Raw genomic sequence first — 18,283 nt, forward strand, 5'->3', positions numbered from 1 at the left:
ACAGTGTGAGATAACATATACAACTAAGGCTTGTACTTCACAAGCACACCCCTTTTTCAGTGCCTGGTGCTAGGATGAAACCTTCTTCAGCAACTCGGAAGAACTTCAAGCATGCAAAATGTAGTACCTCCACACACAGGTCTTTGTCCAGATTAAAATGTCTTTCACTTTTTTGCAAAAGCATGGCAGTAGAAAACATAGCAATGTTTCGGGCCATGTCTAGCGCTTTATCAAGCTCAGAGCAAACTGCTTTTGCAATAAAATGAAATAGCTTTTAATTTGGACAAAAATCTGTGTCTGATGTAATACGTTTTTGCATATACAAATAACATGTAAGATAACTACAAGTACCAATTAAGATGCTAATCATTTATGGCATAAATACAGGGGGTACAGAGGGTTTCATTGCCCTTCCATGCATGAGCTAAGGGTCTGCAGTATAAACCAGCTAAAATATCATATCTGGGCCTCTAGTGGCCCCCTTTTTAGGCTGAGTGTTTAAAATAAAACACCCGTTTAAAAGGAATGCATAGTCATTCTATAAATACTGTATTTGTTTATTTATACATTTAATATGGTTAATTCAAAAATATTTATAAATATCTTTCCTTTTTTTGTTAAATAAAATAAAAAACAACATGAATATACCACATTTCCATTTTCATTCAGCTGGTGGAGCAATGAGACCCTTTTTAATCGTATTTACCAGTCTACTCTTAGCTGCTCTTTAAAAAAAAAAGCCTGCTCCCAATAGTTCAAGCTGACATTTACACAAACAGCTGAATGGGTCAAGGGAGTGACTCCTCCCCTACTCCCCTTACCCACCAGCTTTTTGAATCCTGTGTAACAAATGCATCCTTTAAAAATGTTTATTTGTGAAAAACATAATTTAAAAAAATACTAAAAGCAGATATAAATATCAGTTCAAAAACAAATAAACCTAAATAAATCTAATAAAATAAACCCAAAACTAATATAAAATACAGCAAATCAAGATGTGTTGTGAACTGGTAAAAGAAGGTTTTATGGTTGGCTTTTGTAAAGATTGTGTTGCTGTGACCTTTAATACACTAATATTCAACATGAATATCATCCCATGGTATTGCACAGGTTAAGTGCTACAAAGAAAATTTAATACAACTGCACTGTACAATGTATGGAAAAACAAAGTCAAGACAGAATAGCAGTGAGGCTACCATCCTAATAAACTTACATTCTCAGATGAGTAATCGGGTAGTATTTACTGTTTATATCAATAAACAGTGGTGATTCCCTTATGTAGCATGCAGTGCACTTCAGTACTGCAGATTACAGTACGAAGTCCATAACACATAATGCAGTAGACTGCAGCATTATGTCAATTTGTACTACAGTAGACTGCAGATACAAGTCTGTAAGTTTCAGTACTGTATAATGGAGATATTTAGTGAGTAACAGCACAATTCAGTACATTTTAGTGATAAAAAGTAGCACAGTAGACTATGACTAAAAATAAATAAAATGTAAAGCGCTACGTAAACATGTAAACTGTTGGCGCTATATAAATCCTGTATTATAATAATAATAATAATAATAATAAAAAATGTAAAACAGACATTAAGGGATTGATGCATATTATACCACCTAGTACTGTTGCAATATTGTAACAAGAAAAGAATGCAGTACTGAATCAGTAACCCTAAGGGTGGATTTATTAAAACTAAAGCATGCAAAATCTGGTGCAGCTCTGTATAGAAACCATCAGCTTACAGGTTTTATTGTTAAAGCTTAACTGAACAAGCTAAAGTTAGAAGCTAATTGGCTACCATGCTCAGCTGCAACAGATTTTGCACTCTCCAGTTCTAGTAAATCAAAACCTAAGGCTGCTTTCACACTGGGGCGTCGGCGCCGTCATCGGTAAGGTGCTGCTATTTTTAGCGCCGTCGTGCCATCGTTTTTGCGGAGGTTTTCGGCCACTAGCGGGGCGCTTTTAACCCCTGCTAGTGGCCAAAAAAAGGTTAAAATGACCCGGCGGCGCTGAACATTAATTTCAATGGGCAGGAGCGGTAAAGGAGCGGTGTATACACCGCTCCTTCACCGCTCCAAAGATGCTGCTTGCAGGAGTTCTTTTTAACGTCCTGCAACCCATCGCCTCAGCGTGAAAGGCGATAGGCCATTACTTATAGGAAGCCTAAATATATAGCTCTCTCATTAGAATAACATAGGCTGTCTAGATTACATCTATCTAAGTGTGGCCACATATGTAGTTAACTGAAACATCCACTAGGAGGTGACTTCGGATCTGAATATAGTGTACACTTGTGTATATAGCAGTATCCATCATTTAACCATTGTTGTGGAATCTGTTTGCTGAGTTGGTGCTGTTATCCCAGCTTAGCGGATCTATTCCTTCCTTTTGTGAAATAACTTTTCCAGTTTGGGTTCAAGTAAAATATTTCAGAACCTTATACTACTGAGTTGTTTGATTCTTGCTTTATAGTGTTTACAGGATGTCTGAACCCAGTGTGTCAGGTGGGTTGGAAGGTTGGAAGGTTCACTTGGTCATGGCCGTGTAGATGAGCAGGTAATTCTCAGCAGTCCCCAAGGGGGCCGTGCTGCATTTAAATATGCATTAAGCTAAAATGATATATACTTATACTGCCCGCACTTCACCCATGGAGGGCAAAGTGACAAAGTCTTTGTAAAGGGACCCCATGACCCAGTTATACTTATCTTACCAGTGTTCCCTTATTGCAGCACTAGAATCTCGAGGGTCAACTGGTTTGGATGCTAAGGGGATTTGTGACCTCACCCTCATGGGCATGTGGAAATATTTGGGCCTAGAAATTAGCCTAGCTAGACATGAGCACTATCACAGGGTAAGGAGTCACACATGTCATTCCTGGATGAAGGGTTGATTTACTAAACACGGAGAGTGCAAAATCTGGTGCAGCTCTCTCTGCATAGAAACCAACCAGCTTCCAGGTTTTTTTTTGTCATAGCTTAATTGAACAAGCTGAATTTAGAAGCTGATTGTCTACCATGCAGAGCTGCACCAGATTTTGCACTCTCCAGTTTTAGTAAATCAACCCCATAATGCACATATATATACCTATTTGATATATTAGACTTGACAAAAGGGTATCCACCCTTAAAATGCTATGCCTTGGTTACCACGCCCTAGAGGAAGTGGTCAAGGGGTACACTAGCTTCCAGGCTCTATTGGCTGTGGATCACTCTGCAGCTGAAGGACTAGTTAATCTAGCAGAGCCACTGGCCCTTGCTTCAGCTACCCCTTCATAGCAGTGAGGCTGTGTATAAAGTTTCTCTTCTGCCTAATAAATGGTAACACAATTAACTGTTTTTACTTGGAAAAAAATGAATTTGATAATGCGCCAGCTTAAAAATGTAGCAGTAAATTTTCTGGAGTAATCCAAACACATCCAGGAAAAAAAACATGCATATATGGGGAAAGCCTACAAGCCCTTGGGATTCTAGCACTGCAGTGCCAAAGGACCAGCTCCTATGACCAACATGTAACCATCTGTAATACTCGCCCATGTCTGTACACCGCCACAGGAGATGATGGTGTTATTCAAATCTCTAATATGGTTAATAATAATACAAATATTCTATGTATTACATTTTTATTTATTTTGGAATTCATAAAATGTGAGAGGATTATAAGTATCTGATTCAACATACAAAAAATGTGTAGGAAAGTGCTTTACTTTTAGACCCATCATGGAAAGGGTTTTTGTAGCAGGAATGGAAGGATAACAGGTAGAGGTTGTTTTTTCATGTGCAAAACATATACTGTGTATTTAAAATATAATCTTCAATATTACAGTATAAAGTCAATAACAGTAATCCTGCAGATTGAAGAGTTGGAAGATTACCAAATAATAATGTATACCTCAAAGACAGAAAATACAAAGGAATGCAGTAGTGGCCTAACAACATCAAATCCAACCGAGCACAGGGTTAACAATAAAGCAAGGTGTAAGAAGCAATATGCAGAATGAGATTTGGATGAGTCCAACCAAAAGTAAAGCTTCAGTTTTTAATAGATGCTGAAGAGGTAAACCACCTATAAATTTCTGTGCAATATGGGCACCTTCTGTTTAGGAAAAGGTCCCGCTACTTCAACCAATGAGTTGGCTCCAAAGCTGACTTAAAGTTTCAGGATACAACTGAACCTTTTTAGGGTTTGAACTGTTGCCACATTACATTATCGGTCAAGATTTGTGTCATAGTTACATAGTTAGTCAGGTTGAAAAAAAAAGACAAAAGTCCATCCAGTTCAACCAAAATAAATAAATAAATAAATAAATACAATCCCAAATACACGATCCTATACCCACAGTTGATCCAGAGGAAGGCGAAAACCCCCAGCAAAGCATTATCCAATTTGCTATAGCAGGGGAAAAAGTTCCTTCCTGATCCCCAGAGAGGCAATCGGATTTTCAACTTTTCCTATAAATGTTAGTACCCAGTTCTATTATGTACATTTAGGAAAGAATCCAGGCTTTTTTTAAAGCAATCTACTGAGCTTGTCAGAACCACTTCTGGAGGGAATCTATTCCACATTTTCACAGCTCTTACTGTGAAGAAAACCTTCCCTATTTGGAGATGATCTTTTTTCCTCTAGACACAAAGAGTGCCCTCTTGTCCTCTGTGATGACCTTAAAGTGAATAACTGAACACCAAGTTAACTATATGGACCACTTATGTATTTGTACATGTTGATCATATCCCCCTTAATCTCCTCTTCTCAAGAGGGAATCGATTCAGTTCCTCTAATCTTTCCTCATGGCTGAGCTCCTCCATGCCTCTTTTCAGTTTGGTTGCCCTTCTCTGCACTTTCTCCAGTTCCCCGTTATCCTTTTTGCATATTCCAGATGAGGTCTGACTAATGATTTGTACAGGGGCACAATGATATCCCTCTCTCTGCAGTCCATACCTCTCTTAATACAAGAAAGGACTTTGCTCGCTTTTTGAAAACACAGCTTGGCATTGCATGCTATTACTGAGCTTATGATCTACTAAAACCCCCAGATCCTTCTCCACTATGGATTCAACAGAAGTTTCAACTACTCTCTCAACAGAAGATCATCCAGATAATTTACAATGTGGATGCCCTTTGAATGTCACAAGGCAAGCACAGGAGCTAGAACCATGGTGAACATGCAAAGTGTAGAAGAGAGGCAGAATTGTAAGGCCATAAACTTATGCCGCGTACACACGATTGGAATTTCAGCCCGCAAAAGACCAATGAGAGATTCTCGTCGGAAAATGCGACCGTGCGTATGCTCCATCGGTCTTTTGCTGGCCGAATTCCAGCCAGCAAAAGATTGAGAGCATGCTCTTAATTTTTTGGTCGGGAAAAGTTCCTATCCGAAAATGCGATCGTCTGTGGCAATTCCAACGTGCAAAATCCCTACGCATGCTCAGAAACAATTCGACGCATGCTCGGAAGCATTGAACTTTATTTTCTCGGCTCGTCATAGTGTTGTACGTCACCGCGTTCTTGGCGGTCGTAATTTCAGCAAACTTTTGCGTGACCGGGTGTATGCAAGATTCTTTCCTGGCAAGTCCCCGACACCTGGATCGACCAAAGAGTGGGAGGTGACCAACACTATCAAGAGACAAACTTGAGCGGAATCCCGTCGGAAAAGCCATCATATCGTTTTCCGACGAGAAAACCGATCGTGTGTATGCGTCATAAAAGTGTTCTGGATCCACAGTAAAGCAAAGTAATCGCACATGCGCTGGAAAAATATGCTAGAATGTATACTTGATGTACAGTATACAGAAACCAAAAAATCTTCCCGAAGATGGGAGTCTATGAAAGACCTGGTGGTTTGTATGTGAAATATTGGGGCCCTAATGATAATATATTGAGCCGTTTGGCTTTCTAAAATCCTTCCACCACAGGAACTGGGGCAATAACCCCCAGATCCAGAATATCTGCAAGAGCTGTATGGTGGTCTGCTACCCTGTAAGGTGAGGAAGGTAGGAAGACAAAGTGGGGAAAAAAGGGGAGCTGAGATTGGAACTCTAGTTTATAGCCCTTGGAAACCACATCCCATATCCAGGCACTAAGTTGCTGTCTCTCTCGATGTCTGCAAAAGCTAACCACATTGGAAGGTAGGGAAATTACTTTATGCCAGAATTAACTTTTCTGTAAACTGTGGGATTTATAGGCCTAGGGTTTGTAATGAACTGGATTCCTGCCTTGGGTTTGGTGTTAGAGGGTGAAGCCTGTAAGTAATGAAGGAATTCTTCTTAGCCTAAGTGTGGGGGTGAGTATTTGCAGCTTCAGGCCTAAGTTTCTTTTGTTGGGGTAGCAATTTTCACAAATTGCTTCGCAGACAAACATATCGGCTGTGGAGTTATGTTCACTGATAGAAGACTTATTAAGGAAATAAGACTGAAGCCTTCTAATAACTCATCTCAAGTAGTAGTGTATTGCAGCCAGCATGGCCTCTAAGTGCTCCATAAAAGGGGGATCCGTGTGGACGGAAGCTGGATCCCTTTCTATAAGCTTAATGTATTCCCCTAATGTTTGACAACTAACAACACAGCCATGGCAGACTGAAATGAAGACCTGCCAGAGAAAACAAGGTTTTTGAAAGAATTTCCAAAAATGTTTGAGAGGTGCAAATATTTTACTGTCTAAGGAGTCTTCAAAATTACAGTCACCCCCCAGAAGCAGCACCACAGCTCTAGACCTGGAAAGCACTCCATGGCTATGTAACATGGTACACAAAGGTCTGGATAGTGCCACAATGCAGAGCCTAGTGCCCAAATGTCACATTCCAGGCAGGCACAACAATCTTTTAGTCCAGAAGGGTCTGGGTACAACCACTAAAGCTATGTCCTGGAATGTATCTGGAATATTGCATAGAGAGACTAGCTCAAACACTGTGTTTAGGGGAAAAAAAATAAGCTTGAGAAAAAATAAAGAATGGCTAGTAAAAAGGTTAAACTTTTCACAGTGGCATCCATCCCTTTAGAACACTAGCAAAAAAACTGAGGCATGCAGGGAGTGGAGGGGTTAAACAAGGCTGGTCACTGTATTTTTTGTTTTACCAGTGTCCAAATCCTCGTATGTGGCTGTATAAATCAAATGTCTCTGAATCCTGCATCCCTCAATCAACGAGAAAGAAAGACAGTTTAATAATAAACAAATGTACACTTTTTAATGAAGCTTTTCATTTAAAATACACACTTGATTTGATTGTAGCCGTATTAGTGCAATTGTGACAGAGAAAATTAAGTACTGTCCGTGATACTTTTTTTATTTGCACTAACATACAATTTTTCAGGACAAGCTTTCGGAGTATGTCCCCTTCTTCAAGGTCCAAGCAGTACTGATTCACAAATTTTTAGGCAGAATGTTAAAGAAGAAGAAAAAAAAAAAAAAGAGAGAAAACCAAACACATACAAATCAATGGTAATAAAGATAGCAGCAGAGTTATTGAGATAAGACAGAGGGAGAGCTAGGGGGGAATGCAGGGGGGGGGATACTAATCACAGAGCGGTCGTAAAACTTTAGCATAATGTGTAAGGAAACCAATATCTAAATTCAGGCCATTATTCTTCGTGTCAAAAAGAAGTATCATTCTTAGTTCAAACCAATAATATCTTCTCTCATTAGGGGGCAGCTAAATTTTGTTTTTATTTATCTGTCACACGTATTGTTTTTTCCTGCTAGATGCTGCAATCACCTATTAGATGCCAATTCTAGAGCCACCACTAGAGGGCATGGGTGAAAGGAAGGCTATAATTTGTATTGTGATCCTTTCCATTATACAAACTTTGCTTAGTTTTAGGTGCTATTATTGCTAAATAAAATGTCTACAGCGGTCAATTATGTATGAAGTAGCACCGTTTATGTTATGTCAGTTGTAGGCTGAAGAATGGGTCTTAAACACACACACAAGACCGGACGGAAACTATGTTGACAGCGTTGCCATGACGGCGGCGCTGCTATAAGTCGGCTAACAGGCACCGGACTCCTCAAACCCTTTGATAAAGTCACGTGGTGTGACGCAACGCGTCAGGGTAGGAGGAGCCAGGTGCCGACGCTTCCAGGGGACGGCCGTACCCGGAAGCTTGTATTGTCTCTGTGGTTTACTGCTGCTGACAGTTCCATTTTATACATGTAAGTTACTATGTTTTTACAATAAACGTTATTGAAATTACTGCACTATGGAAGCATCTCCTTCTTCATTTTGGGGTCGGTGAGAGTGTTGGTGATTAGTTAGTGAAAATCTGACCCACGCACATCCGTTGGAGGAAGGGGACGGCTGCTGGATCATCATCCCTCACGGCTAAACATTTACTATCTGCCTGACTTGGCCCAATGGGGGCCGCTGCTTAAGGTGAGAGGCTGGGGGAAACACCTGTGTGCTGCACCAGCTTTTGTCAAGTGAATGAATCCAGCACAAAGTCACGATACTGGCACTGGATTATTAACCATTGGGTTGGACATTTTAAAAATACACTGCATGAAGCATTACTACTTTTGGACTTGATCACAGTTTAAGTCACAGTTTTTCAGATTTTAAGAATTAATTTTCAGGCGGAAGAGGTGTTCTATATATAGATTATTGGAGTGCAGTTCGGAATCTGATTTTTTTATATATGCACAGCTTTGCACTACCATCACTTTTTTGCATTTGATCACTTTTGTTCACACATGTGATATTGAGTTGCACTTTATATTTATTATTGCATCACATATGTGATATTGAGTTGCACTTTATATTTATTATTGCATGTTATTTATTTATCAGCATTATTCATTTATGTATTTTGTAATTTTATTTTTTTGGATCAAGGTGAGGGAAATCTAGCACTATTTATGACACAGCTTGAGGAACCTTTGTTGAATTCCCACTAGTATCACTTAATAATTTTGGCCACATTTTTTTATACTTAGTTTGATTGAGGAACCCATTATTTATTAGGATGATTTAATGTGAGGATTATGGTATTTATTATTTTGGCTGATTTAGCTGCCCCCTAATGAGAGAAGATATTATTGGTTGTTGTGCATCAAGGAAACATTGAGATTTCTACGGAGAGGTATGATGATTGGCTAATTTAGACTAGCGCCACATATTTCTATCTTTTATTACGTTACTCCTTTGGGTGGGTGAGACCACCTCTTATGTTGGCAGCTTCTCTAATCTGTGTACCCTTGATCTTTTGAGAACGTGGTTGTGCGCATTAGTTTTCCATTATTTCGATTCTTAGTTCAAACGTTTTCCTTTCCTGGATAGTTCTGAAATTCCCTTTAAGAACTAAAACAAAGTTGCAAGCGAGGATGAATTTGCACAGACATACCATCAAAGAACATAAAGAAGACAGTTTATGAAAACCTGTGTTACATCATTTCTCACAATCGGACCACACCATAGAAGACCTCAATCTTTTAGTTCTTAAAGGGAATTTCAGAACTATCCAGGAAAGGAAAACGTTTGAACTAAGAATGATACTTCTTTTTGACACGAAGAATAATGGCCTGAATTTAGATATTGGTTTCCTTACACATTATGCTAAAGTTTTACGACCCCTCTGTGATTATATATACACATATACACGGGAGCCTATGGGTCAGTCAGCATTATCACTTGAGAGCACTAGATGGCACTAGTGCTTTATTTTTTGGGACTAGATTTGTTACTGTGTCTTCCAATTGCATAATGATACAATGACATGGAAAATTGTTTCAACTAAATACACTTCAGCAACATTGTATAATGTATCATTATATGTATTTGTATCATTATTTTTCCTATTTTACACACATTACCTATAGATTGATATGACCACTGCAGTATAAAGGTAGTTCATATTTATAATTCCATATAAAGAAAGAGGGCACAAACACCAAATTGTTCTGCTTTAAATTGAGAAAAATATGAATCATTTTTATGAGAGAAAGACAAAGGGATCTTGTCTGTAAATTGATGGGAATGTATGTTCTCCCTCTGATGGTAACAACTACAGATCACATACAGTCTCACACTGGGTGGGAGGTATGACTGCAGTGCAGTTTTGCTGGTGATAGGCATTTCAGCTCTGTTGCCCTAATTCCCTTAATAAAACTGCAGCATTAGCTGATGTGCAAGTTCAACCATGTCTGTCTCCATCACTTCACAGGAAGGGGATGAAGATTATAGACTAAATCTCAAGACGTGCTAAATTGACTTCCAGTTCCCAAGGGTCACTTCATCCTTACCCTGCTCAAAACATATGTCATTAGCTAATCGTTAGGGAATGGTTTTAGAAGCATTTACACATCAAATGCAAGGCAACAAAGCCAGCAGCTGCTCCCATAAAAGACTAGCATATAGAGGCACACCAAACACAGAGGGAAAGTTGTTATATGAAAAGTTGACCATAGATCTCAGATGATGGTAAACATGCAGGCGCATTCTGACTGTTGTGAATGTCCTTTCCCCACAATCAAGGATAGTTAGCTTCTAAAGTTCTAAACATGAGGCCTTTTGATCCACATAAAAATGGCTCTATATAGTTGTTTAAGAACATCATCCACTACTGACAGTAATACAATAGTAGATGCATGTGCTAACCGGCTGCCCGAGAGTCTGTTTGGTCAAAAAACTTCACAGCGCACCCTTTGAAAGTCCAGAGGCCCATCTGAAAAATGGGTTTTACCTGTTTATTTTAGCATCACATACACAAAGCTTTATAGCTGTGATGCAGGAATAAATGTGGAAACCACACATAGCAGATGTCACCTTGGACTGTGTATTTTGATTGGCCACCTGAACAGGGCAGTGTTCAGGTGGTCAACAGGGCAGAAGATGAGGTTAGCAGTTTGTACGACAGTGTACAGAGGCTTTAGGGCAGTGTGCAGGGGCTAGCAGGGCAAAGGACAGGGGGCAGCAGGGCAGTGTACAGGGGATCAGCAGGGCAGTATACAGAGGTCAGCGGGGAAGTGTACAGGGGTCAGCAGAGCTAAGTATAGGGGTCAGCAAGGCAGCTACCTGAAAGGTCGTACCCAAAAAATATCAAAAACCACACCATGTTGCAAAAAAAAAAAAACTCAAAAAAAAATTCTTAGCAGACATAAACACAACATAAGTTTCAGAGGGGGGTGCACAGGGAGGGTGATCTTTGTGTGGCTCTCTCTGCCGCAGGAGGGAGAAGAGGAGAAGCCAGCTTTTACCTGCTGCAGAGAGGGTCACACAGAGGATTGGTTCTTTAATTGCCCCCCCCCTTCCCATTATAACCTACTGATGCATACCCAGCTATAGTACCACAATAATATATGTGTTTTTCTTCAGTAGGAGGTTACTGGGTTGTCGTTCATTTTTCTCTTTAATCGCTCTCACATATGAAATAGTTTTACAGATAAATTTGTCTGTGCAGATAACCTAACATCCTTCCTTTTTTATCTTATCTTCTATGCACGCCAAGATATTCCAGGTATTTGACATAATACAGACCAATTCTTTTCAGCGCAGCTGATTTTTGCATGGTCAGACTTGGAATTCTAGGTATTCAGCAGACTATAGAACAAATGACATCTTTAAATATATAAAGCAAGCTTCTTACCAGGAAAGAGATCTGTACATCTCATGAAAATTTCCCAATATATCAGGCCTAGTGAATACATGTCCACTTGTTTCAAAGCAGACTCGCAGTCTCTCAGATTCACTGCCCCTTCCAAGACTTCAGGAGCCATGTAACGAATTGTGCCAACCTGTAGATACACATCAGAGAAGTTTATGTACTGTATGAAAATTATTCGATTGAAATGTATTGAAGTTTTGTACATATGACATAGAATGCATTAAGGTGAAAAAACATGAGACTTTACAACTTCTTTAACCCATATTTTCGGCAGTCTCCAAAACCCTGCCCTTATACCTGAATCCTGGGCAATTCTGGCAGGCAAAGCTTTAAATTGTAATGACGGTGCCAAACCATGCCTGTCCCTTTCCTGGACATTTCTTTTGCTCAGCTAGGCAGTCCCCCATATGAGATGAGAGAGAGAGAGAGATATGAGAGGGGAGGGATGAGAGAGAGGGGCCCTGTCTGCAGTCCCTTCTGTGCAGCCCCTGTCCCAGTCTGTGGGTAAGTGTGTTATGTGTATTATGCCTGGTACCTCCTTCTCCTTCTGGCTGGTGAGAATGGGGGTGCTCTGCTCTATGTCATACACCGTGGACTGTCCCGGGTAGCAGTCCCTGGGTGCATGCGCCTCCCGCCAGTCCTCGGAGGGGCCCCTGATCCATCTGTCCTTCGGACGCTGTCAGAGCTGGGAATGGAGAGGGTGTTGGAGGAATCCAGCCTCTGGGTGGCGCCGTCACGTCAGGGTTGCTGCGCCTGCTGCTTCTCACCTCTCTGGTGGTCAGGGAGCTCTTCTCCCTCCCGGGCACTCGTTTCTCCCTGCTCCTGCCACCGCGCCGGCACCGTTCCAGGACTCCCCATGACAAGGGAAAAATGTGGCCCTGTGTGTGAAGCCTGCACAGCAATGCACAGTGAGTGACACACAGTCAACACTATTACGGCGGAGCCACGCCGGTTGCGGCTGCCGCCGGGCCCGGCGAACTACATGAGTGATCTATCCGGGCTGCTGCACCCTCCCTAGGCTAGGCAGCAGTGCGCCCTAGGCGGCTGCCTAGTTCGCCTAGTGGGAGCGCCGGCCCTGTGCTCATAAGTTTACACACCCTGGCAGAATTTATGATTTCTTGGCCATTTTTCAAATATGAATAACACAAAAACATTTCTTTCACTCATGGTTTGTGTTTTGCTGAAGCCATTTATTATCAATCAACTGTGTTTCATTTTTAAAATCATAATGGCAACAGAAACTACCCAAATGACCCTGATCAAAAGTTTACATACCCTGGTGATTTTGGCCTGATAACATGCACACAAGTTGACACAAAGGGGTTTGAATGGCTATTAAAGGTAACCATCCTCACCTGTGATCTGTTTGCTTATAAACACAAACTTATGAGCACAACTGTAAGTGAAAACTTAGAAGTAAGAATACACTTGACTTTGTTAAACATTTATATATTTACCTCACTTATTGCTGCATTATCTTCATCTCCTGGCCTCACCAGCCTGTTTCCTGTAAGTCGCATAGACAAGCCAAAGTCGCTGATAACACAAGTGCCATCGCTCTTCACTAGCACATTACGACTGTTCAGGTCGCGGTGTGAAATAGCCGGTTTGTATTGATCTAGTTAAAAGCAGATTACAAAACCTAGTTCATGTCTGTGAGACTTTTCAAGTCTGTGTCTGTTAACTAAATGGATGTTTAACATTATTCACATATAAATAGACATGATGCTTTACATAAATGACATAGAGATATAAGATGCCATAGACAAATATTGATGCATTTTATGTATGCTGGGTACATTTTTTACAATTCTCATGTATTTAAAACATGTCTAAATCCCAAAACAGAAAGTAAGTATATTGCAACTTAACAGATGTAGTATCTGCATTCATTTCCTTTTTTCTTTATTTTCATCTGGTGACCCTTTAAAGTGGTTCTACACTCAAAATGGTTTTTGTTTTACCTTAATGTATTCCCTGCATTAAGGTAAAAAATACCTGTCCCCCCTACCCTTATCCTTAAACGCTTACCTGAGTCCTCCTGGGCTCCAGCGGTGTCCCGGGTGCAGTGTCACTGCTCTCTCTTCCTGGACTCTCAGTCAAATCCTGTGAGGAGGGAGCAGGGCGGTGTAGCCGAGCTGCGCTGTGTGTGTCTATGGGTGCACACAGCCCGGGTCAGGAGTGCTCATGCACAGGTGCCCCCATAGCACATGGCTTTCTAAGGAGGCACCTGAAAAAAGAAGGAGGAGTGAACATCACTGGCAGGGAACTCCAGAAGAGGAGGTACTGTAAGACCAGTTTATGATGCACCAGCAGATTTATATGGACTTGACTAACAATTTAAAGCTAAACGCCAACTAAACCTTTTAAGCAGTCACAGCAATTGTTTTCTTTTTAAATTTTGGAATAAAGGTCTTACATAAATGAATAAACACTGAGCATGGTAAGCATCCCTGTCAGTGGTAAATGGTTTGTCTCAACCCTCTAACTGCCACTTTTTCAGGACAGCTTGGTCTGTTAAAGGAAGTTGAAAAATAACAGACTTACAAGCTGGATCACCAGGAAAAAAGTATAAAAAAAAAGAAAAGACATGCAGCCACCACATCTAAGGATTGGTAAGCTGCAATATAGTATTTTTTTAAATGTAATACTTCTTGTGAAGGATTTAAAGCATTATTGAAGCAGAGTTCCGCCCACATTTTTTACATTTTTTTAATTCACCCGTTCTGCTGGTAAGACTAAGATACTCTAAAGCATGTTTTTAATAAAATCGCGGTTCAAGTACATATTTTTTAAATTTACTTACCTTTGTTTTCAGCTTCCTGAGTGCTTCCATCTTGATTGTGGGCGTGTGAAACCCACTAGGACTCTAGCACCTCCCCATCTCGCGCATGCGCATTCTACACAGGGCTTAGTGCAGGCAGTGTGGCTGGCTGCCATCACAATGGACGGTGACGGAAGAAGTGCCTGCCCCATTGTTATGGCAATGAAGATAATGAATCTATCTCCACCAAAACCCGCAAGCCTCCTGGAGAATTACACATAAAAGTGCGGTAATCTCCTTCTAAAGATGCAGAAAGATCACCGCTGTAGCCGCTCTAGACACGTCTGTCACCGCAGTTGCCTGCTCTGCATACAAACATAGGATAATGGCAAAAAAAAGTATTTTTTCCTTTTCTAAAATGGAGCTTAGATCCACCTTTTATCACGTGACGCAATCCTGTGGCGATGCACACTGACTCCTGGGAATGATGACACACATCTACCAGGAGCATAGGCGCCCAAAGAAAATGACGTACATCGCCGCGGCCCAGAGGGAGGCAGAATACAGGAGACACCCTAGCAACAAAATACACAAATAAAGCAAAAAAAAAAAACCTAGCCAAATGTTGTTCAAGTTGCAGAAATGTACAGCTTGAGCTAAAGATTAAATTATGGTTGGAACTCTGCTTTAACCCCAAAACCAAAAATGTAATATATTGCAGTTTACAAATCATTACATGTGGTGGCTGCATTTGTTTTCTTTTTTTAGGTCTTTTTCCCTCTGCTTTCACCTGGTGATCTGGCCAGTAATACACCTCCTGTATTAGAGTGCTTTCCAATCTGGATGAAGGAGCACAGGGGGCACCTTTGGATAGCAGCAGTCAGTCTGGGGGTAGGGTGGTGTTAGATGGACAAGCAGATTTAGATACATTAACAAATTGAAGCCAAACCCCAGCTTACACTTTATAATCAGTTACAGCAAACTGTTTTTTTCCTTTTGGGATATAGGTTTTCCATGAATAAATTAAAAGCTGATCATCGTAAGGGCCGATGCCAGTGTTAAATGGTTTGTCTCATCGCTGTAAACTGATACATCTGCAGGAGAGATTGTTCTTTTGAAAAACAACAGACCTACTGGCTGGATCACCATATGAAAATAGAAGAAAGAAAACGAATGCAGCCACTACATCGAAGAATTGATAAACTGCAATATAATCAATATTTCCCTTTGGCTTTAATACTACTTTAAATATACATTGCTATGACATGAAAAAGCACATATTTCAGTCTTTTAAAAGTCACAGTTATTAGTACTATACCTCCTCGAAGCAACTCTGTATGTAGGTATGCCAATCCCCTGGTTACGGAGTGTGCCAAGCGGCAGGAGTTGAGCCAGTCATTGGTGTGCACACTTAAGTATTTGCAAAGGGATCCCTGTTGGCATAAACAACTATCATTAAATGAACATTTCTTAAATCAGCACGAATGCAGCTTCAGCAGTCATCATCTTACCACACCATAAAATATAATACCTACTGAGGTTAAAAGCAACCTAGAAAGCCTAATACATTGAAGTGGAACATCGGTCAAACTGTTCAATGCACAATTATACATACTGTATAGGTGAACAGAGTTACCTACCAAATAAGTATTTTGTTATTCTATTCAGCCACTCACCCCTTTGCCCTCTGCCCTTCCTGAAGTCTATGTAAACACTTCCTTTTCTGTCCCAGAGTATGTGAAACATGCTGCTATGACAGCAATGCACAAAGAAGGAAAAACAGGCTCGTTTTATGTATTGATGTCATTGACCAGTTGTTTCATATGTATGTTGTAGTGCCAAGACTGCATGTTTATTGCTCGTGTGCTGTCATGATTGCCCATTTGATGCCCTTGAATTGTCATTGCTCTGTTGTTTATGTATGGTCATGATTGCTAGTTGCTGTCAATGCATTGTCATGATTGTCCATTTGCTGCCCACATAGTGTCACAGTTACATTTTTGCCTGCGTATTATCCCAACTGCCCATTTATTGTCAATGCATTGTCCCACTTGCCCATTTATTGCACATGTATTGTCACAATTTCTTATTCACATATATTGTCACAACTGGCTATTTTTTTGCCCAGCTATGGTCATGGTTTTATAAATCATGGCGCACATTTTGTCATGGTTGTCTGTTTTTTGCCCATGTATTGGCACATTTGCCCCTTTCGTGCATATGTACTGTCAAAACTGCCCAGCTGTTGCCTATAGATTATCACAATTGCCTGTTTGCCCATATATTGTCACAATTGCCCATTTATCACCTATGTATAGTGCCCTATAATATCATCATTGCTCATTTGTTGCCCGAGTATTGTAAGAACCCTATATTTTAGGCCAATATATTTTCTCCATTGCTTTTTTTGTTGCCAATGTATTGTCATAATTCCCCTTTTCTGTCTACTATTATGTGTTACCCAAATTTGTTGTTTACCTACCGTCAAAATTGCCAGTTTGTTAGCCATATGTTGCTATAACTATTAGTTTGTCATGAATGCCAATGTGTTGTCCATGTCTTACCATTTTTAATGCTCTGGTGCAATATGAGTGCAAAGTCAGTCATATTTGTTTTGGAGAGAATATTAGTACTTGAATTCACTTATCGTTATTAAACCACGCCCTAAATTACAAGGGTACGAAAACTCCCAGGTGTAGTAATTTTTATTATTTGAACTGCATTTAACTTGATCATTTCAATCAAATACTGTAAATTTGCAAGAGGACAAAAAAAAGCACCCTAAATGGCCTGCATATACTTTACTTCTTCTTCTTCGTACCAGGACTCAGTCAGACATGCAAATACCAACTTGCAGAGGCCACATCACTCCTGCCTTACTACTGGATACTGTGCTTGCTCTTCACATTACCAAACCAAGAGATGGGAAAGGGTGGGCCAGGATTTGACTTTCCATGTGCATCTCACGGCCATATTTGTACAAAACTTTACCCAAAAAGCTTAAACCCTTTCTACATCCAATAAACTATAACCTCTTACTAAAAAAGGACAGACAATTCAGTATGGACAGTATAATTTAGGCTTCTGTTGGAATTGCACACATCTTAAATGACACTGTCAAAGGAGTTAAAAAAGGCCAGCTCTACCTAAACACTGGACTATGCTCAATGAGAAATTGACAGCCAGGCTTTAGGGAAACATGCCCACATTTCACCAAGTTTGGGAACTATGAATTTCCTATTACCTTCCATAAGTCTAATTGCTGCCTCTAATCTCCACTTTCGCTTATTCTGCCATATGGCTACAGTGCCCATCCACCCTTCCCAGCCAACTCTCTCTCCTTACTCTTCCCCCAGGCCCGCCATTGTTCATATTTTCTTAACTACATATTTTTCCTATTTCTGTATCTAACATTTTCTTGTCTGACTCACTTAGGTCAGTCACTTCTCTTGTTGACAACCATAATGTGATTCATAACAGTTGTCCTTACCTATTGAAGTGTATTGTGGGAATATCACTATTAATACCGTCGTTTGTTTTACAGTTGTTTTTGTGATCAAGCGTTCTTTCTATTACACTATAAATGTCAACTTTTAAATAAGAGATTGAACAAGAAAAAAAAGGCCTGCTCACATGGGCCACGCTATTTATATAGAGAATAGGATAAGATAGATGTGCACATGAAATTGGTTGGAAAAATACATTACATTGTGTTTTTGGTTTGTTTTCATGATGAGCTTAGATTGTCTCTCAATAAATGTTTGAAACTGCCTCTGCGGGACAAGAGTTATTTTGTATAGTATAATTGGTTATAAGGAATCAATGAAACAAACTCTGAAAATAATTAGTGTAAAGGGGAATTAATTATGCAAGCTTGACTGAGCTGTGCCACTGCCTCATTGCACATTGCCTTTTCTCCCTTTT

At 40.2% G+C, this 18,283-nt stretch overlaps 1 protein-coding gene across 2 annotated transcripts in view; it reads right to left on the reverse strand.

The window, feature by feature from the left end:
* The window catches only part of BMPR2 (bone morphogenetic protein receptor type 2), a 304,173-nt gene that overhangs the window by 22,644 nt on the left and 263,246 nt on the right, over positions 1 to 18,283 (reverse strand). For both annotated transcript variants that reach the window (XR_012244982.1, XM_073633288.1), the window contains exons 7-9: positions 15,678 to 15,792; positions 13,053 to 13,213; positions 11,578 to 11,725 (exon numbers count right to left, since the gene is read on the reverse strand). Coding sequence is in view for 1 of the 2 variants with exons in the window: in XM_073633288.1 (XP_073489389.1) it covers positions 11,578 to 11,725; positions 13,053 to 13,213; positions 15,678 to 15,792 (424 nt within the window). In the remaining variant the exon portion in view is untranslated. The remainder of the gene's footprint in view (positions 1 to 11,577; positions 11,726 to 13,052; positions 13,214 to 15,677; positions 15,793 to 18,283) is intronic.

The sequence above is a fragment of the Aquarana catesbeiana genome, linkage group LG06 (assembly GCF_042186555.1).
Source record: "Aquarana catesbeiana isolate 2022-GZ linkage group LG06, ASM4218655v1, whole genome shotgun sequence".
Lineage (NCBI taxonomy): Eukaryota > Metazoa > Chordata > Amphibia > Anura > Ranidae > Aquarana > Aquarana catesbeiana.